The following is a 26,630-nucleotide window of genomic DNA, read 5'->3' as shown; positions in this document are numbered from 1 at the left end:
TTAAGAAACTAACCCAATATCATACACCTTTCAAATTTACTGGCTGGATTCAAGGCCAGGCACGCTGACTCCAAAATACATACTTAAAAACCAATGTTTGTTTTCAGATGACATTATACTAGAAGTAGAAAACCTAGGTTGAAGGGTCTGAAATTTTGAAGGTCTCTGATATATATATTACCAAACTGCTCTTTAGAAGAGTAATATCGATTTATATTCTTACAAGGTATGTATCAAAATAGCCATTTGAGGACTTTTTAAAATAGAATAAGAAAAAAATGTCAAACAGATTAATTAAATAATCAGTAGGCATTTTTTCGACAGATGAACTGGTTTCCTAAGATATGGATTAGAACAATCATGTAGTATATAAATTGCTACTAAAAGAAAAAAAAATGTTAACATTTAATTTCTGAACAATTTGAATTTCTCCTAAAATTGCCTTTAGATTACAAATTCCCTCTCTAATAATATAAAAAGTTTAAATTGCAGTTTATTAAAAATATAACAAATAGCTTATTGCTGATAATAAACTATATAATACTAATAGGTAATATGACCATGCTCATATAGAAATTACTTGCCAAATTCTCTTTATTCTCCTGCTTTCAAAATCATGCTAGCCCCCCTCCCCAAACACACCAATTATAATTTTGCCATTCTAATGCACTAAAGGACAAATACCTCAATGAGACTAGCAATTAAAACAGGATAACTAATGTTAAATGAACAAAATAAACTATAGGATCAAAATTCAGAATGATGAAAGACAGATGTACCAGGATCATTAGGATGAATTAGTCATAATTAACAAGATGACCATATACTACACTCTCAAAGAGAAATACAAAGTACAATACTCCAGGCCCTTCTCAAAGAGTATAAATCTCATTGCCTGTAATCCAGTTTACAATAAAGACTGTCTGAGACTACTGAAATTTACCTAAAATATCCTGGCATAAGGAGGGCAAATATGCAGAGATCTTTCTGCTATGCCCCATCCTATGGCTTAGAGATTGCTAGTCATTCACTGCACTCTTTTCTGCCCACCCTGGTCTCAGAATCTTTGTCTACACAGACCATAAACTCAATGAAGGGTAGGAGATGAGTATGTTTATTTGCCATTTTTTTGGTCTGTCTTGTTCTAAATCTTTATTCCTCTAGGAATTTGGATCAAGCTTGACCACCAGGTTATAGTCCTAAACCATTATACCTTATTTTTTGAGGGTAAAGTCATTTTAACTGAGTTGCTTTTTAATATTACATCCTTGTTTTTTCTTAAGTGTATTACAGAAATTGCCATATGAAACCCGCAGCTATAAATACTAGATGAATCATGTTAAGGGCATTGTCTATTATATTGGTATCCCAATATATGAAATTTCATGTATGAGATTTGGAATTCAGTACAATGCAAAGCTAAGCATTCTTTGTGAAAATGCCGTTCTAACTAATGATAATTATTCCTCCCCACACCCACCACTGATTGCCAGGAAGCTCATATGATAATCTCTTCTTCAATTACATCAACTGATAGGCCTCACACTTGGCATATTTATATTTGTATTCACCTGATTGATTTTCTAGTTTGATTTCTATTTTTTTTAGTCCTATTTTTCTTCATATTTTACCATATACACATGGCAACAGGTTTCTCAAATAATTTGAAAGACTATGACATAAATAGTTAAAATGTAGTAGTCACTGCAATTAAGCACAAAATTCACCTCTAAGGCACCAGAGAACCAAGGACATTTTTTAGTTTAGGTAGCTATAACTGGTGGTTCCCCAACTTAGCTTCACATCAAAATCACCTAGAGAGCTGCTTCTTTAATATCATTTTTATTGTTGCGCCTAAATGTAACTTAATTAAACAACAGAATAAGGTAGAAAATGCAAAGTAAAAGTCTCCCATTTTGAAATGATCTATTTCCAGAAATAAGCATGGAAACAATTTCTTGGATATCTTGCAGTAAAATAATTTAAATAGAGAAAATATTAATAACAAAAACAGTAAATACTCAAAACCTCATCATTTCCTAATTATTTTACTACATTTTGCTATACTCTTAAAGCCATTTACATCTATACTATCCGTATGGTGGTAATACTAAGTATGGTGTGTGTGTCTCTTCCCAGCTCCACATTCAGTGACATAACACTGGTTGCTTGAAATAGGCTATTATTATAGGGAGTATGTATGTCATAAATTAGCAAATGATATGAATTGGTCCCCTTTCCTCCAGTTGTTATGCATTACTGGCATACCACTGCCTATATGCTTTTTAGTCAAGGGAAATTATAGTATGCTTCTATCAAGAGGACAATAAAACACTATGTAGAAGAAATTCACAGAATTTAGTAAATTTAAAAAGATAGGTTATGATGGTAACCAAGTTTATAAAGGGCTTCATGTAAGATAAAGAAGGCACAAGTTTTCTGCCCTGTATCACAGTTCACTTTGATTGTTTGAATATTAGGTCTCTAATATTAACATAGTCTCTAATGAATTTGAAAAACAGAATCAGAATCTGAAATAATAAGGAATCACAGAAATAGTCTATCTTATAATGATAGTTTTTTGACTCTTTTCTAAAGCAGTATTTTTCCTTCTAAGGAAATCTTTCGTAGGAACCTGAATAAATAACAGACAAATGAAAATTAATGAGACAAATGCAATTAAGTTGTCCTTAGAGAACTGAATTTCATTGATTGTAGAATCCTCTGAGGAATACTAAGCCTTTGAGAACTATTTGAAAAGCATCCTCTATAAATGGTTCATTAGCTCCCAAACATGTCTGTGTATAGGAATCAATTAGGAATGAGAATCTTTGGAAGTGGGACTCAAGAATTTGAATTTCTGAATTCTGCATTTCAACAAACTAAGGTGTGACAGTATTATGCTTACTTTGCCTTTTGATTAAAACTTATGACTGAGCAATATGCTGTCAGTATAGTACACTGGTTTCACTTTAATTGGATTTTTAAAAGTAATGAAAAATAACTATAGTTATCTTGACTTGCCAAACTCCTTACACACTAAAATAAATGTAAGCAGTCATAAGGGAAAAAGAGTTACTCAAGTAACAAAATTTAGAGTAAACTCAAGTGACAAAATTGAACAAATCTTTGCAAATAATGAATTTCTTCCTGTTTAAGGCCAAATGATTATAACTGTTGCAAGGTCTGGTGATAACCAATGTACCTGTGAATACTCTCCCTGCATGAGTCATTAAGCCATGGGTTGAGCAGCTATCATGAAGCAAAAGTCCATGCCGTGATCATTGCCAAAATAATATATAACTTTTGACTTATACAAATTCAAGAAAAAGAGATTTGTTGCTAAGAATCTCTGCTAGTAGAGAATTCCCATTTAGCAAAAGAACAGTTCAGTGGCCTTAAAGAAAAATACGAAAATTACATACAGGAAGAAAAAGTCAAACCCATGAGAAAAACTCAAATCCTGAATTCTGTAACCAATGACACAAGTTTAAAACTGCCAAGGAGAGAAAGACAGTAAAAATTCCTTTGAAAGAATTTATACATGTTTTAATTATAGTCATCAGGAGCTATGAAGCTTGGAATTTTCATGTTGTCAGAGCTCAACTTCTAAATTTACTCCAGAACTTCTAATTTCTACTGTAAAAGGAAAGCTAAGATAAAACTAGGGGCAAGAATCAATCCACAGCAAATCAGACTATACTTCATCATCCTTTTATTCTCTCCCCAGCCACGCCCCACTCCCCACTACCAGGGCTTACCATGCAGTAGACTAAACCATAGAAAAATGCTTAAAAAGAATGCTGAACTCAATACAGAGTACACTATAGAATGAAGGGCTACAAATGCTTGAAATACTCAACACCACATCTTGTGGGCAAAGTTCCACAGAATGGCTTACACAGCTAAAAGAAGATGATAGTTCCCACAATCTACAGCATTTCCCAGTTTACCAGGTGTAATTTTTTCCATTCTGACTATCGCTACAAATAAGAAACTCATAGGTGGGTCGGTATTATTATTCTATTTCTACAGATGATAAAGGTGTAAGGCTCAGGGATTAAAATCTTATGAATTAAGCACTCAGCAAGTGCTGAAGCCAAAACATAATAACTTCTAATTTCAAGACCTGTGCTCTTTCCTTTATATAAAAACGAAACAAAAATTTTGTATTTCATATAATGTATAACTCATAGCACACAGATCCTCAATATTAGTAGTCGAATGAAGTCAACATTCAGCAGTTGCCTAAGTAATTGTAATTGAGACCTGCCAACATACTGTCATATACAGTGTAAAGATATCTGAGACCCATTTTTTGATTGAGTGCAAAGTCTACAAAGAGGAATATCCACAGCTTTAATCAATATTCACACAATCTCCAATTCCTATCAAACTGGTTAGGTGGTTATACTTGATGGAGTTAAGAATTACTCATATCATCTGATCAATCTGCCTCGTGAGTTATACTTAACTTAGAAAAATTGTTTTCTTTATTTCACCCCTAAAACACAGGATCTGTTTAAACCCGAATTTACCATTAGCTCCATCAACAAGGAAGATATTGAGAACTCAGTTGTAATCTGTTTTAAAAAAACCTTTTAATGAAGAAAAATCACAAACCACATTTTGAAAATGTTGAGAAAATTTTCTCTTAAAATACATGCCTTTACACAAATAAAAGATGAGTAAGCCATAAACATGGGTTCTATAATATTCTGTGCAATATATTCACTACCACATGACCATGAAGTGAACTTCTCTGAATTGAAGTCAGATCAAAAATTGCTGCAAAGTCCTCCCATCAGACATTCATACCTATTGTATACTTCAAGTTAGAGTCACATCGCAGATTAGCACAACTCTTTAACCAGCCAATCTAAAGTGAATTTAACATTCTGCTTTCAAATAAATGAATTTTTTAAATTCCTGTTACCTTAAAAATAGCTTTCACTGATGGCATACTATGTGCCAAGTACTGTATCTTCTAGCACAACAGTGAACTCATCATTGCTTTTTAATTAAAACCTAATTTGTGATGCTTTGGAAGTCACAACATTCCATTTTCACATTTCTTAAACCACTTCCTTTAAATTTTCTCATGCCACTCTCTAGGGCTAAAACAATCTCCCTTTTTATGTTGAGAACTCTTTTTTTCACAGACACCCTGCATATTATTATCTTTCATTAATGAGGTTGAAAGAAGGTTCGGGCTCCTTATTTTACATAGAAAACAAACAGTAACATAAATAAAATTATAGAAATACCCCAATCAGAACATAAAAATTAAACATTGTAAAAGCATTTAAAAATATTCTCTATGTTTTTTTCTCTTGAGATTAAATTGATTAAATGTCTAAGTACTTGCTTTGTATAAGTAAATCAGAAGGGGGGTGGGAACTTTATACTATACTGGGCAAATCATCAACAGAAAAATAGAACAAACATGTGCCACAAGAACTACACACCGCCACCTAATTTAATTCTGATGTCAGTAATTACAGCACAAAACCAGCATGCTTGCTAGTTGGCACTACCAAGCCCTCTGCCTCTTGTGAAACATTTACTGATTGTTTCACGAAAAGCAGTTCTGGATGACCCTACTCCCACGCTTGAGAGATGGTACGATCTCCACCAATTCTGACTATGTTGTTTTTCTCCCTAAAAAAAAAAAAAAAGTGATTAAACAAAAGGCAGCTGATCTATCAACTGAAAAGACAGGAGTGTTAAAATTTCCCATTATGTGGGCACTGTTCTATGTTAAGGAGACTGAAGAGAAATGACAATTGACTGCAACGTGTGATCCTTGTTTGGATTCTATATTAAAAACAACAGTGCAGCTATATAAGGCATTATTAGGGTGATTTGGGCAATCTGAATATGAACTGTACTTTTGGTGTTAATATTTTATCAATGTTATATTTTTTAGATGATAGCAGTCTTATGACTACATAAAAAAAAAAATGCCCTTGTTTAGGAGATAGTAATTAGAACCAAAAAGTCATAATGTCTTAAGTCTTTTCTTGAAATGTACATCCTACCATTCAATTTTTAGGCCAAATTTGCACACTCCCAATTTCTATTCAATCTAAAAAAATTAATGGTATAAAATAAAAAACTAGGAAGCTTTAATTCTTTCCCCAAAGATATATAAAGAGAATGGAAATGTGCTTCAGCATTACATAATGTTGCCACCCACTCCAGAAACAGAAATGAGCACCTAGCAACAGCAAAGGGTCATCTCAGGAGAGTGCTGATTGCTCATTGGAGCATTCTAAACACAGATGCTTTTCCATCCTTATCATTTCCAGTTCTTGCTAAACACATGCTGGTTACCTTGGATCCCAGTGCCATCTAATGAAAACCCCTTCCTCCTATGACAATAACTGCCACTCATGGCAGCCTCTACCTTTATGTTACATCTTTGAAGAAAAGGCAAAATAAATTTTGAAACAATATATGAAAATACGTATTTTGTGGACAGAATAGTCTCTGCATTCTTCTTCCCCAGTAATCATATTTCTTTTAAGATATGAAACGTTAGTGTTCCTCTTGATATTTTTCTGACTTTGTCAACCTCCCCATGCCCAACATCACAGGTTTCAGTAGATGGGCCAAGGCATCCAACTCTTAATAAAAAGGTTCTGTGTGAGTGTGCCTAATGTTGTTTATGTTTATGGATGGTTATGGTAGGAAAGCTTTTCTTTAGATAATAATCTCGATGTTCAGAAGTAGGTTTTTATTTTCTTTAAATGTATACCATTCTAATTTAAAATTTGAACAATCTCCAATTTGTAGTTCATCTTAAAGATATAGTAGTACAAATAAAGACCCAGGAAGCTCTAGTTCTTTTCCCAAAGATATACAAAGGAAATGGAAATATGGTTCAGCATTACATAATGTTGCCACCACTCCAGAAAGAGAAGTAAGAGAACCTTTTCCTAGGTTTCTTGGCTATTTGAATATGTCCTTCTCCTCTTTGGTGTAAAGTCCCTTGTCCATTTTTTTTTTAATATATTTTGAATGTGCGCCATTTATATTTTCTCCCACTTGACTTTCTTTTTTACTCTCTTAACAGTGTCTTTTGTTGAAAAGACATACTTAATTTTAATTTTGTCTTCTCATTTATGACTATTGCCTTTTGTGTCTTGTTTTAAGATTGTTTTTTCTTATTTCAAAGTCATGAAGACATTTTTCTATTTTATCTTCTAGAAGTCTTATTGTTTTACTTTTTTACGTGCAGTCAGACTGGAATTGGTATTTTTGTGTATGGTATGAATTAGGGGCTATGATTATATGGATATATAGATATCCAATAATTGATCATTATTGTAAATAACCACCTTTCCTCAGTGCTCTGTAGTGTTACCTATCTCATAAATCAAGTATCCATATATGGATGGGACTCTTACCAGACCCTATGCTTTTTCATTGGCTTATTTGTCCATCCTTGCTCCAATAGCACACTGTCTTAATTACTGTAGATTTGTAATAGATCTTGCTATCTGATTAACTCATCCCATTATTAACTCATAATAATAATTAAGTAAGAATAATAATTAACTAATAATAATTATTATTAATTCACAATGATAATTAATTATTAATTATTAATAATGACTAATATCTAATTATTAAGTATGTCATCCCACTATTTGACTTTGTTATTCTATTTCAAGATTGCTTTGCCTATTCTTGGTCCTTTGCATTTCCATATACATTTCAGAAATAACTTGTCAATTCTCTTTTCTTCTCTACTCACTCTCTAGGTGAACATAACCAATTTCATCTCTTTGAATATCCACAGACAATCTGTTAAACAATTCTTTGCATTACATATTTAAAATAAATCCAGAATCTGGCAATTGCTACCACCTGGTCCAAATCACCACTCATCTCTTATTGGTTTATTAAAATAGCCTCCTAGACTCCAAGCTTCCATCCTTTTGCCTGCACAGTCTATCTTCCATGGTAGAGAGATCTTTTAAAATAAAATTTGATAATAGTACTCTTCTGCAGAAAACCCACCTCACACAGAGTAAATTTCAATGTCCTTAACAATGGTCTATGTATCTGGCCACATTACTGCTCTGCCCCAGCAAAGCTGACCTTCTGTGCTGAGCAGGGCCCCACCCTGGAGCTCATGCTTGGTTTACTCACTGTGGGAAGCTCTTTCTAGTTTCTGCACAGCTAATGTCCCTACCTCTTTCAAGTCTTTGCTCAAATCTCAACTTCTCACTGAGGCCTTCCCTAACTACCACATTTAAAATTGCAAGTCACTCCCTAGATTAAATAACTCTATTCCAAACAAGATATTTTATTTTTTAACAGAAATACAACATGCTAAAGTATGACCCTTAATTACCATAAGTAATTCAAAAAGCAAAGTTTCATTTTTTCCAAATAGCCAATCTTTCTTCCTTATATTTGTTAAAAATAAGAGAGCCATAGAAATTAATCTAACACATGAAAACTAGCACAGATCAGCAGATGATAGCATCTTCTGCTGGCCATTGATCCCCTAGTTCTCTTTTTATTTTTAATTTTTAATGTGTAAAGAAAGCATCAGGTAAATCAAATGGTCTTTGCATTACTAGCATTTAAGTAACTGCATACACATACAGGGATAATTAGGACGCTTTCTCAAAGTCTAAAGTAGTGTGGTATTTTTCTTCCTATAGCAGGTTTATCAAACATCGCTTTCTAAATTTCTTATGTAATGTTTGATTCATCTTAGAGAACATATATAATATACATACAAGTTATGACATCTAACAACACATGTGAACCAAATACCCAAATTAAAACGAGAACGTTGCCAACATCTTACCTACCTCTGTGTTCCTTCTCTATCTAAAGTGGTCTGACCACTTAGTTCAACACCTCACAGTTGCTGTTGTTGTTGAAGCTCACCATTCCTTTCTCTCTAAACCTGTTCTTCCTCTCATTTCTCATCTCACAAAATGGTGACACCTCCCACTCAAGTAATCCAAGCCAGATATCTGAAATTCCTTCCTCCTCCTCACATCCAAACACCAAGTTTTGTCAAATTTCCCCCTTAAATCTCTCTCATATCTGTCCCCATGTCCCAAACATTTACCACAACCTTAATTCTGACCTTTCTTATTTTTCATGGGGACTCTCTGTCCTCATGACTTTCCCCAGGTCCCCTGTTAATACCATTATGTAAAATCTTTTAACTGTCTTTCCTGCTTTCTCAATAAACAACTCCTTATCAGGCTACACAAGGCTAGACCTAACTCATCTGACTTCTCTACTCTCATTTTTTTGCATCTCCAATGATACTGAGATGTTACTGTCATGTTATTTTGTTTCTATGCCTTGGCATATTTTCCCTCTCTGATTGGGGCCTCTTCCCAAGGAGAATAACGTCAAAGAGGGAGTTGAAAGGCGACTTTTCTCTTAGATTTCCTTGCCTCCCCAGGTGAGAAACCCCTCCTCGCTGTCCTCACATCTGTTCATACTTGATGTGACACCACTAGCAGTGTGACTTTGGGCAGGTCATTAACCTTTCTGTGCCTGTTTGCATTTCTGTGAAATGCAATAATAACAGTGACTACTTTTTGAGTTAAGCCATATAACACTGCCGGGCACACAGTACACAGTTCATAAATATTAGCTAGTATTCTTGTCCCACAGTATTATGTTCATGGTCTTTCCCATCTGCTGTCTCTGTGTTGGGTGTTCTGTCAGGACAAAAACTGGGCCAAGTTGAGTTCTGCATCACCAAGTCCTAGAATACTCTTGGATACACAGTAGGTACTCAATAAATATTTGCAGCAATAAGAAATAAAGAATCTTTACAAAGGCAGGACTGAAACTTTTGTACACACAACCTAATATAGAAATATAGCCTAGCTGAGGTCAGAAAATGAAAAAGTGACAAAAGAAGTTGACAAAGTGCTAAATATTCACTCTGACAACCATGATTTTATGTCCTTTTAAAAAATGCAATGGCCATTTAGGATTAGAAATTTATGACAGCAGTAGCATTATATCCTGATGGGTTAAGTGTAATTATCACTTAGTCAAACATAAGTATCAGCAATTTTGTCTCAATTTGACACACAACAACATCTTTTTATCATAATGTATTAAACCATAAAGTCAAAAAAGCAGTAATAGAAGTCTAATTTCTTTCAATAGCAGAAGTCTCAATGTCAATATACATATAAAAATGGCTACATTTCCCAATGTTATATTCGTTTGGATTGATGGTTGTTTTCTTTATTTCTCATACATCCTGATTTACTCTCAACTTGTTTAAAGTGTATTTGTTTCATTAAAAAAATTATTTTCACAGAATGTTTTTGTTATTGGTTGATGGCCAAAGATTTACCTTTTACGTATTTCCCTTATTTTTCTTTAGCACCCACAGCAACATACTGAACAATACCAACTTTAAATACCATATAGCTTTCCTCAGGGAAGGGACATAAAAGAAGTTGGACAAATTCCAACAATTTCTTTTTAAAACACACACACACACACATATATCACCTCCAGAGAAACAAGATTAAAAAATGAATACCCTTAAAATCATTGTTTGCTAGAAATAGTATCGTAATAAATCATGTATGCCCAGTTTTGTCACTCAGAAAAAAAATCACTTTTAGAAAATATATTTCTTCATCCAACTGTTTAAACCTGTTAAGATTGTTTCCTAAAAAATTTACCCTTTAACAATCAAGGCAACCTTTTTAATAAACTACTTTTACCAGTAGGAGTCATGATCATCTAAGAACTGACAAATTTCCTATTTTCCTCTTCACTTAGAATCAGTTTTACTTTCTTATTGACCATAAAGGTAACTTAATCATATGACCCTAGAATTTCGGTCAGTTTATAAAAGAGAGAAAAGGAAAAAAAATTGTCAAATACTTATAAATGACACCTGCAAATTTTGTCATTCCACCATCAAACTGAAGACTTTATGTTTACCAGTACTAGAAAAAAACTTTAATGCACCAGAATCCTTCTAACGCATGAAACGGCTTTAAAAATAATTCTAAACAATAGACGCTTGCCATGTGAACATAATAATAGAAATATTAAAGAAGGCCAATGTCCTCTTCCATGTATAACAGAATCGTGAGGTATCATGTTTGTTTTATTTTGAAGCCACTAAGTTTTGGTGTGATTTGTTATGCAGCACAAAATAACCGAAAGCAGCAAAAAACTCCGGGTGGCCTTGGTGGCAGTGGGCACAGACTCCCAAGGGCATGGAAGTCAGGGGCTGAGCAACACTGTATGATGAAAAGCTGGGGAGAATTGATGGGCATAATGAAGTATAGAAGAAGACGGCATTAATGGCACAAGGAACAGCTAGAGCAAGAGCACTGCAGGGCTGCAGGTAGGGACTGACTATATGTGTGCATCCTGTACCCTTGAATGACCCCAGAAAGATGGAAGTGAATAGCTGAGGTCTTACCTAAATTAGAAATAGTAATTTTTTAGACTCACACTCAAATTGTTAAAAGTGAGTTTACTTAAGGTCCTGTAAGTTGTTGTCCAAAGAATATTAACATAACAACAAAACTGATAAATTTCAGAAGTCTGTTTTTCCTCATCTTCCATTTCATTATAATTCTAATAACATTTTACAAAATGAATGAGGTAGTATTTTATTGTGTTTTTAACAGATATAATATCAAATGCTTTATCTTCTTTCTCACTTGCCTAACCTATGTCCTCTACTTGGCTATTGTTTAGGGTAGTCTCACTCAGTAAATGTTACATCTAGACATCGAGACAACATTTTTAATGAAAGGGTTGCAACTCTGAAATAGTAATCCTTGCTGTAATGCAAATGGCTTGTTTTACGGAACAAGGACTGTTAATATATTTCTGTATAGGCCATATAGGTAGGTATAAAGGACATTCACTGAGAATATTGCATTTATGCCTCTTAGCAACCTCTCTGAGTTAATTAAGAGTAGAATGGTCTCCATTTTAAGGATAAAGTCAGATCATAGGACTATTATGAAGTAGTGAGGTCACTTGTACTGACTCAAAAGAGTAATAATGATGATGTGGTGTTGCATTTTTTGAAACTCAACTGTGTGAATTAGAAATAATTAGACATAAAAATACTGATATTTTTGCCTTATGCAAAAATTGATATAAATGTGAATCCAAAAAGTTGTAATTTCATAAAAATAATTTCACAGCTGGCCAAGGAAGGAACTGAATACTCTTTATGCTGCTGCCATAAGACAATGCCACTTTAGCTGTAAAAAAGAAATATCATCTATCCTTTGTTGAGACATCTTTATTATGATCTTGAAGAACTTAAAACTTCATATAAAATGCTAAACTTTAAATAACTAAGCACTTAATTATTTTCCTAGTATAAATAGGGAATTCATCAGCCTTAACTAAAGACTTCTCTGTATAGAATAAATATGTTAGAATAAAGACCATCAATTTCTGGTAGATGGTTGTACTTCTTTAGCTAACAAATACTGCTTATTTGGGTTTAAATGCTACCACTGTTATTGTTCTAATATAGAACACAAGGAAATTTTATTTTGCTTTGTACATGTTTCGCTTTTATCTGTTTAAGAGCAATGAAACCCCCTTAAGTAGGCAAACTTTAGGGGTCTAAGGCAAATCTAGAATCATTTGAACTACCAGAAAAAAAGAACTTTATGAAGTTAAGGCCATAAGATTACACATATGTGCTAGTATTTCAGTTCGTTTTGTACACACAGTAGCTATTCTAAGAATAGCACGCAAAAGATTTCAGTCATGTTTGGTATTAAAAGTTTAGACTATAAAATGAAGGCATTTATTTTTCTGAGGGAAATTATATTAAAACTAGTCATTGATTTAAATATTTCATTTTAAAAAGCAACATGTTTAGTTGCTTAAAGAATATTTTTAGTAGAAATGATTTATATTTATTATATAAATACTACCAAAAAGTATAAATATAAAACTCAACCCCAGATCCAATGACCAGAAATAATCAGTTATCACATTTGATGATCCAAACATTTCTTTCCATGTTATTAGTAGAGAACAAAAATTGACAGAAAAAGTATGTAAAACTGAGATCTTAAAATATATGGAATTTAAAATAAAAACACTTCAGAGGGTAGGGAGAGTGGGGGGAGGAGGGAGGTAGATGGGGTATAAGGGGTCAAATATGTAGTAACATTAAAGAATAAAAAAATAAAATAAAAACCCTAAATTACATTTTGCTTAATTTTAACATAAGTAAAACTGAAAGAACAAAATTTTACTTAAATAGTAGAAATGTCAAGACCTAAAGTAATCCTTTAATTTTAAGAAAAGGATTATGAAAGGCTGTCATTTCAACTCTAAACAGCATCTGTCTTTCTGCAATGAATGATGAAATTTGCCCTGATGCTTCCTCCTACCTCCCTAGCCCCTCCAGATTTTCATTAACTATAATTTTTAACCAAGTCATATAACACAATCTAATATACAATGTTAATACTATGGAAACGTCTAAATGCATGAAATGACTTTGAAGGATTTAACTAAAAATAAACACATATTCCATATTGACAAATTTTATAAATGATCTTTTTAAGGCAGCATAAATGTATACTGCTGCAAGTGTGCTATTCAGCTAACCTGACAAATGTGATATTTTGCTGTTTGCTAGACTTTGTTCACTTGCTAGCTGGGAATATGAAATGCATTTCCAAGTTGAATTTCATGAAGTACTAAAGAGAATGTTGTAATAAAATCCAGACATTCCTTCCACTACATTCCTTTACTCTAATACTTCTGTAATTCAATCTAAGACCAATCAAGTTTGTTTGGAAAGATTACTTTATAGAACACTAATGTTGCTTATTGCTAAGCTTCAGATATTTTCTAGGTATGCGGATTTAGTATCATCAAATCACTGAAAACCAAAGTAAGGATATTTTACAATTTTTGTTTCCTTGTTTTAAGAAGGTAACAATATTTGGCAGCTCGATTCTGTGATAGTTTTCTGACACTATTAAAAAAAAAAAAAGCCTACCAGGTTTTCTATCACATAACCTTTAGTGTAATAGTTTCGAACCTGGTTCTGCATTCTAACCACTTGGGGAGCTTTTAAAAATAAAGATGTTCAGGCCCCATTCCACAACAATTAAGTCAGAATCTTTAGGAATGGGGTCTGGGAAAGGTGTCTGAAAAGCTTTTAAATACATTATAGTGCTTTATGAGTTCTAATTTCAAATGAAGAATCCAAGGCATCTCTATGAAAACAGATATTCCTAATTTATCATGTGTTCTGTTACAGTGAAAATAACTTTATTAAGATTTTTAAGAGGTGAAAGTTACCACCCTATCAACCATATTTCTCAAATAGCAGCATCAATTTTCACCATTTGTAAAGCTATATAATACTGCTTTTCTGGTTCAAAGCTGTAATTTTAAAGTAACCCCATCATACAAAATTCCCTTTTAAAGGATGAATAAAGTTAGGAAAATTTGTCTGTTTATTGGGAAGTTTTAAGATTAGTTTGAAGGATTAAATATTAGCAAAACATAAGACTCTGACAAAGAAAACAATAATAAAACAAGAATGTGCTAGGAATAAAGGGAATAAACGGTCTTTGATTTCAGAGCCCATCTGCAGGCTACCATTCTTTTTTCTCAAACTGGAAATCTCTACAGACAGAACTGCAAATCTACTAGCTAATGTCTCATAATCATGTTGCTGAGGTGCCGAGAGGCTCTGAATGTCCCTCTCTACTGACCAAGTAAGTACAGCACATGAATGATAAGGGAGCAAGGGACAGCCTAACAGGCCAAATAAATCCTGGCTGTCAGTGGGTGACAGATGTCTTAGCCAGAAAACCCCCACAGCAATGCTGACCACATGGAAAATACACAACTGTTTAATATTTTTCATTTTCCTCCTTTTGTTTAAATACTCAGTGTGCATCAGGAATCAGAGCTACACATTAGCTATAAATGTTAATATTAGGAGTTATTTCCCATTGTAGGTCTAAACCCATCTCAGATTCTGGGACAAATGTCCCTTCCTTTGCAATTGGAGGGAATTCCTCTGAAACAAATGACCTAAAAGTTAAATTATTCTTATGTAGGCATTAGGGAATTTCAAGCAATATAACATTTTTGAACAGCTAAACTACCAAAATGGACAAGCAAGTCATTAAGAATACAAAGCAGAAGTCATTAAGAATATTATTCTACATTTCTACATTTCTTCAGTCTGTCTCAATTTGGAAGTAGCCATAGTGAACGCACATTAATTTATATATTTTTTTAGACACTGAGTTACTTTTTATAGCATTATTCCACATATCAAACAAACTATTATCTGAAAATAAGAGGGGAAAAAAGAGAATGCTTTCAAGTGGCCATCAATGTACTTACTTTAAAACCTTGAAAATCCTTTGGGAAAATAAGAAACTGGACATTATTCATTGGACTCATACCAGCTTTGAGGAAAAGAAGACACTAGAGACAAGTCTGCCTGGTGATTTCACAGAGGTTCTGGCCTTCTGTTCACATACTACTCTTCATGACAGGTGCAGCCCCTTCCCTCTCTCCATCTGATGCCTGGCTAAGCACTGAAACTGGCCTCTACACCAGCAAGAAGCATATGGGCTGAGACTGAGGCGGCATCTTCTTTCTGTCGGTATCTGCTCCCTGTTGTCTTACCTTGTCCCTTTAGTTACTATAGATATCTTGGTTCTGACTCACTGCAAGTGTTAAGCATTTTTTAAATATAACAGTTGATATATAAAAAAAATACAACATATACTTCTAAATTATGAAGTATAATAAAGTGAATGAATCATCCAACTTCAAAGTACCTTACAGAAGAATGTAATGTGCTTACATTTATTGTCTTTATTGATATATTTCAGCTTATTTCTACCATCTTTTTTGTCCATATAACCCCTACCTCCAGCCCCTTTATGTTGATGTTTTATATCCCTCTAGCCTCCTTTTTTTTCCTCTGTTGATTTGGAAACTACAGATTATATTTATAATCTTTTGAATTATTATACATCTCTGTATATGACAGAGAGAATACAATTCTCTCCTCGCCTTTATTGAGAGTAAAGAGAAAAAGAGTAAAACTAGACAGAAAAGTGAAGAAAGTATAAAAGAGAGGACAAGAGACAGTGATGACATACTTTGAAGTAGGGGAGCAGAACTGAATTCTTCAAAGGAAGAAAATGAATGTTTTCCTTCCTCACACAGTTCTTTCTCTTATCATATACTTAAAGAGAATCTAGGCAGTTATTATTTTTAGATTATAGGTGATATCATTTTCAGCATTTCTTTTATATTTCTCAGTCATTCGAGGTAATCAAGGTCTCTTTTTTTGTAACTTAAAATGGTTTACCACCTATGTTTTACTGACTTTAGTTTTAGTGAGATTGGTCAGAGTTCCCAATAGAAAACAAAAACCAGGCACAATGCAGTAAAGAACTGATCATGGCAATACTGACACCCATTAAGCAAATATCAGAAAGTCTGTTTTCTTCTATTCCCACATTTGCACTTTCTTTAAGTCAACACTCAAGGATGCCTACTGCTTATTGTTCCTGTGGGCCACTCAAATGTTAAACAAGGAAAAGAAGTCAGTTTATCAACTTAATGGTTTTGGCGAAAGTGCATTCCAAATTTTGGGAGCCCTAAAGATTGGTGCTTTAAGTTTGATGATGAAAAAGTGTCACATTAGTAGAACTTTTAGCATATAATTTATTCAGTGTTGTATATATTCATGTTCTTTTAAAAATATCAAATAATGCTGTTTATTAATTATTGCTATTTATATAATATAATGTATTCGTTTAAATATCTGAGTTTTATTAAATACTTCACAGTAATTTGTCTGTGACTCTCCATAGGGTGCATACAGGTAATTTGTTAAGCTCTTCAACTAGGGTTCTATTCCCCGCTTCATGCCTCCAGTGATGAAGAGCACGCTGCTCTCATGAGTTTGTCAGTCTCAATGTTGAACAGCTCCAGGAATTAGAGTTTTCCCTTACATTAAATAAGATCGTCTTCCCAATAACATCTACCTATTGCTCTAGCCTTGCATTTTACAATAAGATAGAAAAATCTGTACCCTTCCCCCATATAACAATTCATATTATATTAAGACAGCTATTTTGTTAGACTTTTTTTTCTCATTTTCTAATCCAATCCCTAAAACTATTCCTTGGTATACACTAGTTTTTCTCGGGATATATACCAGAGATTGTTATGGGTTGAACTGTGTCCACCCAAAAAAGATATTTTGGAGACTAACCTCTACCATCTCAGAATGTGACCTTATTTGGACATAGAATCTTTACAGAGGTAATCTAGTTAAAATGTAATTAGGGTGGACCCTCTTCCAATATATCTTGTGTCCTTATAAAAATGGGAAATTTGGACATGCACAAAGGGAGAATGCCATGTGAAGATGAAGGCAGAGATCAGGGTGATGCATCTAGAAGCCAAGGCATGCAAAGAAGCTAAGAGAGAAACACAGCCCTCAGAAGGGATCAATCCTGTTGTCATTTTCATCTTGGACTTCTAACCTCCAGAACTGTGAGACAATACATTTCTGTTGTTTAAGCCATCCAGTTTGTAGTACTTTGTTTAGCAGACCCAGCAAACTAATACATTCCTCAGAAATGTGACATGATAAAAGGTTAAAGAAATTTTCTACAGCAGAATGCTTGGTTTTATTTATGGCTGAGAATAATTCTTTCCTAAAATGGGCATATCATTACTTGAAAATATTAATGCTCTCAGCACTATCTGAATACATCCTGAAATTATGTTTTGAATTATTGGCAAGTACAAACCTACTATGTTTAGATTTTTCCTATGACTTTCATGATTGCCTTAGTTACTCTGCTTCTGCAGAGTTGATGACACTGTTAATAGTAAGAAAAGCAACATGCTAACAACTTCTAGGACTAAGAAATTATAACTTGTAAACAACATTTCATTTATAAATTTAAAAGGTAGGAATATAAGAGTTAATGTGTACAATGTGATTATAAAAATTATTTTCAAAGTGTATTGTATCAGCAATTTTTATCAAATTTGGGAAATTCTCTGTAAACATTGAAATAGAAATTAATTTTGGAAATAGTAAAAATAATATGACAGATTGGTCAGTAATAGTATTTTATAAAGAAAATCCTTAAATGAGAGATATCCTGAGACATTTATAAATTTTCAAATGTCATTATAGCCTATAATTTCTCCTATAAAGTATATAGAAGCCAACAAATGATAAACACCTAAGCTATTTTCAGTTGGGGATGCTGAGCAGAATGTATTTTGTAGGGGGTCAACTTTCTGCAATGTTGGAAGTGTTTTACTTCTGTGCTGTCCAATAAGGTAAACACTAAGACTGAGTGGCTAATGAGCACCTGAAATGTTGCTAGTGTAATTGAGGAACTTAATTTTAAATTTAATTTACATTTAAATAGCCACATGGAATTGTTGGCTACAATACTGAGCAGTGCAGCTTCAGGCTTATTTCCTCCACATATATTTTTCTTCCCTTTTCACTTAACACAATGGTTCTCAACCAGTGGTAATTCTGTCCACTAGGTGACATACGGTAATATCTGGAGTCATTTTTGGCTATCAGAACTGGGAGGTGCTACTGGCATCTTGTGAGTAGAGGCCAGGGATGCTGCTAAACATCCTACAGTGCACAGGGCAGTTTCCCCACAAGAAAGAATTATCCAGTCCAAAATATAAATTTTGCTAGGTTAAGAAACCGTGACATGTTTAAAGGATCTTCAAGTGACATTAAAAATACTCTGAATATCATTATGAATGGCTGTATAATAGTCTGATATTAGCTAGTCTGCTCTTTACTTAAAATAATCTTTAGCTACTGTTCAGTAATTCCATATTAATGGCTACTATTTTCTCTGTCCATTGTATCTAGTGAGTATGACATCAAGCCTGACTTTCAGTCATAGCTGCCTTTGTAAAGTTAACAAGAGTGCAGCTGGTAAATTTACTTCACTAATAGGTATGCTTAAACCCTTAACAGACAGTTTTGAAAACATGAAGACATTTATAAAAGAATAATTTGTACCTTTAACCTTTCATTTAGCCTCAAAAAAGTGTATAAAAGGGGTAGTTTACTGCAAATGTATAATTAATGACATAAACATAAGCTCATGTTCTGCTAACAGAGACTCAGCAGTAATCTTTTTTCATGTGACAATCGAAAGTTATTTAAATTACCTATTTATGCGATTATTATTGCAACACACCATTTATTTGAACATTTAAATCTATACTGAAAATTGAAAATATAAATCTCCCTCCTAAAAGCATTAAAAAATCCAGTGGAAAAAGAAATAGCTAATACAACAGCTAATAGTGAACAAAAGCAAACTGTTTCTGAAAAGAAAGCTAATAAAGGAATCTTGTTGGAAGTTCTGGCCTCTGCAATGGAAACATGATCCAATAGTTTCGGATGTGTTTTCTGTCTTATCAAAGGAAGTCAGAAAAGATGACCTCTTGCAGGGCATTCATAAAGATTATGTTTTTAAGATTTTAACTTTTTCAATTTCCTTGAAAACCTCATTGCTCTTATCTACCTTATTTTTTCAACGTCTAATAGCAATTTCAGTTAAGTATACTATTCTTAGACACAACTCATGAACATTTAAGCTATACACATTATGGAGCTCAACAAAACTGGTTAATAAAAATAAAATCTACCCTAATCTAACTGAAAGAAAATGTTTTAGCTATCACCGAGATTTAAAACCATTTAAAAATATTTAAAGAATATATAAAGGAAGAAATATATCACTTACGAATTGTGACTACCCTCAAACTTCTACAGGAATTTAAAAATTACATAAAATGTTTTTCATTAATCCTATCATAATCTTAACTAACACACATAAACAAAAGATAGAAGCAGGATGCTATTATAACAATATATTAAAGAGATGATGCTGGCTTGAACTAGAGTACTATAGGCAAAAGTGATGATAAGTGCGTGGATCTTGTGTATATTTTGAAAGTAGATTCAAGAAGATTTGCTGTAGGACTCAATATAGGGAATGAGAGAAAAAGAGGAATCGAGGATGATCCCAAAGTTTTGGGCCTGAGCTAATGGAAAGACTTCATTGTCATTAATTGAGCTGAGGCAGGCTGCCAGAGGAGCCAGATGGGGAAGGAAATTCAGGAGCTCAGTTTTTGGATATCTTAAGTTTGGGATTACTGTCAGATGTTTCTAAGTAGACTTAAGTAGGCAGTTGAAAATATATATGATTGTGAGTTCAGCAGAGAGGTCTGGGTTGGAGATGTAAATTAATGACAGTTCTCATAGGAGTGTAGAGAGAAAAGGGAAAAGATCTAAGAACTAAGCTCTTGGGCACAACAACTTAAAAAGGTCAGGGCATGACTGAGAAGGGATAAGTAGCCAGTGAGTTAGTTATGAAGAAAAAAAAAAGTAAGGTTTCTTAGAAGTGAATAAAGCATTTCTAGGAGAGAGTGAGCAACTGTATCAGAAGCTGCTGATTAAGTCAGACGAAGACCAAAAATTTGGCCACTGCTGACCTAGAGAAGGGTGATTTCAATGGAGTGTGTTTGGTGGCAAAGCCTAAATAGTATGGGTTCAAGAGCAACCTGAAGGAGAGGATGTGGAGAAAGAGCATATAGACTGTTTTTCTGTAGGGTTTTTGTTTTAAAGAGTGGGAGAGAAATAGGGTAATAACATGACGAGTATAGAGGATGAGGGTTTTTTTGTTGTTGTTTTAAGATGGGAGAAATAATAGTATGTTTGCATGCTGACAGGAAAGATCTCACAGAGAGGGAAACAGATTATGCTGGAAAGAAGGGGGAAAATGCTGGAGTATGTTTTTAAAGTATGTGATTTAGACACTAAAGATGTCATTAAATATAATTGAAGAGTATCAATTAAAGTAAGAGGATTGAGGTTTTATTAGCAATGCCAGACAGTGAAATTATTGTGAAACAAAAATAAAAATGTGTTACTAATGGTAAAAGGGAACTACTGATGTATGGAATTAAAAAGGAAGTCTCCAAATTCATCCAATTCTATATGAGAAAGTAGTACTTATCAAATATCTGGAGTAATTAATTTTATATTTAGAAGTGAAAAAAATCACAAAGTAAAAAAATGAACATGCTGAACTCAGTAAATAAACTCCGTATACAACTAAAAATAAAGTACCAAAGAGAAGTGTTAATTAGATTGAAAAACAAATTTCATCAAAATATGACTTAAGGTTAATTTCTTTATTATGTAAGATGCTCAATCAAGTAACCAAGAGATAAATGGATAAAGTACAAAAAGGCTATTTGCACAAGAGGGGATATAATTAATAAATATTAGGACAAATACTAAGCCTTGCTAATAAGAACTCAAATGGAAAAGAAAATAATGAGATGTTACACTTATTAGGAAAGTATAAAAAAGTTAAAACCCTCAAATCTGGATATAATATGATAAAGATAGTACTCATATGTTATTGGTGGCAATATAAAATATTAATATCCTTTTGGAAAGCAATTCATATCAATGGTCATAAAAATATTCAGTCTTTGAGATATATTTATCCTAAGTACTTAAAAAGAAAAAGTATATATAAATGATATCCATTGTAGTATTATAAGTACACTGAAGCATTACTTGTAATGAAATATTAGAAATGATCTAAAAGCAAAATTAAAAAATAGATGGATATGAAAATTATGAATACTGGCCTGACCAAACAGAAGATAGACTTCAGAGCAACATAGAAGATGCTTATAATAATAAAAAATAGTAGAATACATTTCTGACCCTACTTTAATTACATATAAAGAAACTGAAAGACAAATGTATACTGAAAATAGTTTAAACGTTCAGTATGCTGGGATTGTAAGGAAATGTATTCTTCCTTGTTCTGCTAAAATTACTAATTGAATACTTACCACATGCATGATGCTAGAGTGTGGAGATTATTTAATCTTATGAGGTAGGTTATAGCCAATAAATGGCAGAGCTGATATTTTAATTCAAGAAATCTGTCTTTGGTCCTGATCTTAACCACAATGCTATATTATATACACAAATTAAGAAAAATTAGAAAAATGGGATTTTCCTCAATCTATAAGAATCGTGTTTCAAAAGGTTATGTATGGACATCACATATGAATGTAACATTATTTGGTCATCTCAGATTACTATTCCTTAATAACTAACTAACCTTCCAGTCTTATCTATAAAGTAAGTTGGTTTTAAACAGGTTGGGACTAATAAAAAATCCTCTCACAGCATCACAGAATGCTAGAGCTGTGTAAGAGTTTGGAGATTACCAGATCAGATTCCTTTATCTCTACAAAGAAACAGGTCTATAATCAGTAAAAGGCTGACTCAAGGTCATTCAGCTGGTTAATATAACCGAAACTAGTTCTAAATTCCAGGTTTTTAAATGATAGTCCAATGATATTTCTTTCTATATCATCTTACTCTCCTATTTAATTAAGAAAAAAATCTATCTATACATCTTTTATGTTTTCAGTGTACAATAAATGCTATATATCAAAGTTTGTGTGCTTTAAGCTAACTTATTCTTTACAACAGTTTTAAGGAGGTAAATATTATAACCATTTTAAGGTGATGAAACTGAGGCTCAGACAGGTTTAGCATGTTGCTTTGGACCACACAGCTATCAATTGGCATTCAGGTTTGATTCCAAAGCCAGTGCTCTTCCCTGAAATGGTCTGCCACAAGGTTTGGAAGAAACTGCTCATGCACACAGGGAGTTTTGGTTATGGAGGTTCCTTGTGTTCCTTGTGCATTACACCAGAGATTCATGTTGAGAGAACTGATTGATTTTTCTTCAGGCTCAGAACTAGCTGGCTGTTCCAGTGGGTTAGAAAGAATGTAAGTAAATTTTACATCCAGATGTACAAAAAGCTTCCAAGTTTATGTAGATCCTGGGATTGATCTTTCCTGTCCTTACAGTATGATCAAGCAGAAAAGAGTCAGTGGTAAGAGACAGAGAAACTGAGGAGCAAAGGCGCAAAATATCATGATGCTTCTGATACCTGACAAGTGCGCCTTCTAACATGCTAATGGTTTAATGGCTCATGAAATACATTTCTATGACCTTATCTCCCTCGTGTTTGTGTTTCTTTTCCTTTGCCTCACACTTTAAATTCTGTAGGTTCTAGCATCACAGGCTATAACTCCCTCTCCTCAGTTAGGGAGCTCCCTAAGCGGTCTCCCTTTCTTTAGTGTCTCTCCAGGTACAAGGGAGAGAATCTTCCAAAGGCAAAGCCATTGTTGCCTAATAAAATTGATCATTTCTTCCTGAAATTCCTTGAAAACAGCCCCCTGTGTACCTTTCTAGTTCTCTCTCCTCAGTTCCTCAAGTCCTCTGTAACTAATCTGGGCTTTCTCATCTCTGTGCTTTCGCTCACAGCCATACCTTTATTCGAGTCTTACTTTTTCATCTTTGGCTGTCTAAATTCAGTCTGTCCTTAAGGCTCATGTCAAACGTAATCTCCCTTGTTTTTTTTTCTGATTCTCCAACCAGATATAATCTCTTCCTTATTTAACCTCTATAGCACTGGGTGTAACTCTTATAGGACTTGACATTCTGATTCGTACTGCAGGTGTAGTGTACCTAAACTATCAGTTCCATTAAGATCAACTAACCCTGTTTCTAACCTTTGTGTTATAGGTAGCACCTAGAAAAGATATTCATATTCATAGTTAATGATCAAAAACAAAAATCTGATTTGAGTAATGCAAACGAAATCAACTTGCTTTACAATTTGCTATCCATCATTTAAGGACTGGTCAAAGGAACCCAGAGTTAAAAAAAAAAAAAAGTACAGCTTCTTAATGGGGCACTTGATTTTTTAGGTGCAGACACAATTGCTAGACCTTTACTAGGTCAAAAAAAGGTATGTCTGTATTATGTAAGGGAGACTCAAAGAGGCCCCAAAAAGCTAAAAAGCAATCTGAAGACACCTATGGTAGGCTTTTATTTCTTGAGTTTTAGTTTTGTACAGATGAGCACAAGCTCTTAAGCTTTAAAACTAGAAACTGTACTGATGAAGGACAAACTACATTAGGGCGATCAAGTGACAAATTTTGACTACTACTGCAAATCAGGTTGATTGGGGCTACTAAGCTATTGATTCACTCCCAAACAAAATAAATCCAAAACACTGAAAATTTAGCTTTCTTCCTAGTAAAAAACAAAATTGAATATCTGGTAATGTTATTTTTTCCACATTTTAAAACTAACCAGAGAAGCCTGCACCTCACAAAAACATTTCATAAAGACACTGAAACAATATTACGCCTACAGAGATCATGAATAATGAACTCATGGGCCCCTGGCTGTAACTACGTCGCTGTTTACATTGTGACTTTTTTTTGAGGAGGAGGAGGGGATTAAGATGGAAATGATGAGAGGAAAAAAATTTAAATTGTAGTCAAATACTTTTACAGAGTAAACGCCACAACTCAACTAATTTTTTTCTATGGATCTGTAGCATTTGTTGGTAAGAGCACAATGAAACGAACCCATCATTTGAACAAAGGCAACAGGCACCTGCAGCCACTCAATCACTTAGCAAATATTTACGCTAAATTCTGGAATCTGGGAGAGCAGACGGGTGTCACCATTCAATAAGGCGCTGCTTTCTCGGTAAACTGTAAATCCTGGGGCAACTGGGACCCTTCCCAGGGACCTGAGCCGGGAGCCGTCTCGGGTTTTTGGACAAATCTCTCCTCCTACCACACGTGACCGAATGGCAATCAGCCGTGGAGAGACACCGCAACGCACCAGCCGCGGGATACAAAGGCTTCGCGCGGCCGCGGCATCCTCCCGAGGAGAGCGAAGCCTCCCGCGCTCAGCGTCTGCGGAGCTTGCGCAGGGCGCCGCCGCGAGGTGCGCCGCTCCCGGGCCCGTAGGGCGGTGCCGCGCAGCGCGGGGAGAGGGAGCGGGGAGCGCGCGTCGCCTGCCCTGCGCGCCGCCTGCCCTACGCGCCTGCCCACCCAGCGCCGCCGGAGCAGGGCCACCGAGCCGCGCGCAGTCCGGCCGCAGCTGCGGGACCTTCGTCCGCCACAGGGAGCCCCGCAGCGACGTGGACCAGGGTGAGGAGGCCGAAGACCCCCCTAGACCCCCAAGCAGGCCCGAGGCCGGGCCAGCCCACCCACGCCTAGGCCTGGGCCTTCCCTTCTCCTTCTGTCCTCTGTCCCTCCCCACACCTTCCCTAGGCCTTGCGTGGGCTGCGGGGCGCCGTGAGCAGCACTTACACCACGGCTCTGGAGATCATCCAGGACACCATTTTCCCTGGGGCTTGGACCCCACCTCCGGGGCGGGAGGGCGCCGAGCGTGGCGGACCAAGCTGCCAACGGCAGGCCACGCGCTAGCCGGCTCCTCGTGTTCTCCGGGGCCGTGCTGGAGCCCTCGGAGCCGGGCTCGGTATCTGCGCGCGGCGGCCCGAGCTGCTAGGCGGTCGGTCCCCCGCCCGTCGGCGGATCCGCCGCGAAGCCAGCCAGCCCCGCCCCTGCGCTCCGCTGATAGGCGGCGGCGGCGCGTCGGCGGAGACCCGGTCTGGGCGGCTGGACTCAGGGGTCTGGGCGGGCGAGACCCCGGTCCGCCCCACACGGCCTCGGGGCCCGGACCCCTGCGCTCTAATCTTTCTTTCCTTTCTCTTGAAGTCTCTGGGATATCCACCTGGCTTGGAGGGGTGGTGGTGGCGGGAGGCTGAGGAAGGGGACTTGAAGGTAGGGGTTGTCAGTGCGTGTGTGCGAAAAACAAAATAGTAGCAGGAACTCTGTCCGATTGAACTGTTTGGACCAGGCCCTAAATTCTGAAGAGGCAAGATTTTGAGATGTGTTTAAGCCACATCCGGTGTCCTCACTGTTCACTGAGGCCCAGCGCCCTGGGCAACCTCAAAGAACCGCATTTTTAAGGGAAACGTCAGGAGGATCCTTGCACAGGCCTAAGTGTGTACCAGGATTTTCGTGGTGGTGTGTGGTGCAATGCAGGGAGGGGCAGAGGAGGAAAGTATTGAATTTCATGTTCGCAGCCGTGGGTGTAGTATTGATTCCGCTCTTCTGGGTCTCTTAGAGCACTTTTCCATCACGGCATCTGCAAAGCCTGTTTTACAAACACACATTGGGCCTGCCAGATATTCAAAGTGAAAGCTAGGCCTAGGATTTCTGCCTGCCCTGCTATTTACAGCTGTCTGTTTTGGGGGAGGTTGGATTACTGCTTACACTTTGCAGGTCTTGCAGTTATTTCAAGAGATAGAATTTAAAAACTTTTTTGGTGGCAGTACCAACTTGAGAAAATTATTTTAAAGTTTAGTTTTTTTTTGTTGTTTAGACGATAGTAAAAGATAATTCTAGTATTAAGATGGTACGAAGAATAATATATGGGCTTCAAGCCTTTAATTGAAGTCCAAGAAAATATAATAGCGTATTTTGTGACCATACTGTAATTTATTCTTTTTGTTCTTCACTTTCCCCATAGTAAAAAGAGGCTAATAACACTCTTGCCTACCTCTTGCTTTCTAGGGGTGACATGAGACACAGCTAAATAACATGTTCAGGAAGTTCTCAGACTTGCTTGAAAGAAAAT

General features: G+C 35.4%; 2 protein-coding genes across 3 annotated transcripts in view; one reads left to right on the top strand and one right to left on the bottom strand.

Annotated features, from left to right (window-relative positions):
* Positions 1-25,490, bottom strand: part of REEP3 (receptor accessory protein 3) — a 79,321-nt gene extending 53,831 nt beyond the window's left edge. The window contains exon 1 of one of the 2 annotated variants that reach the window (XM_039871925.1): positions 25,298-25,490. In XM_039871925.1, the coding sequence (XP_039727859.1) occupies positions 25,298-25,329 (32 nt within the window). In that variant the 5' untranslated portion in view covers positions 25,330-25,490. The remainder of the gene's footprint in view (positions 1-25,297) is intronic. The other variant, XM_039871926.1, reaches the window with a different exon arrangement.
* Positions 24,994-26,630, top strand: part of JMJD1C (jumonji domain containing 1C) — a 305,718-nt gene continuing 304,081 nt past the window's right edge. Inside the window, exon 1 of the mRNA XM_039871917.1 lies at positions 24,994-25,135. The gene's annotated coding sequence lies outside the window, so the exon portion shown is untranslated. The remainder of the gene's footprint in view (positions 25,136-26,630) is intronic.

This window comes from Pteropus medius, unplaced genomic scaffold (genome assembly GCF_902729225.1).
Source record: "Pteropus medius unplaced genomic scaffold, Ma_sr-lr_union100, whole genome shotgun sequence".
Lineage (NCBI taxonomy): Eukaryota > Metazoa > Chordata > Mammalia > Chiroptera > Pteropodidae > Pteropus > Pteropus medius.
The sequence above is the reverse complement of the archived record's forward strand: the minus strand, read 5'-3'. Positions and strand labels throughout refer to the sequence as shown.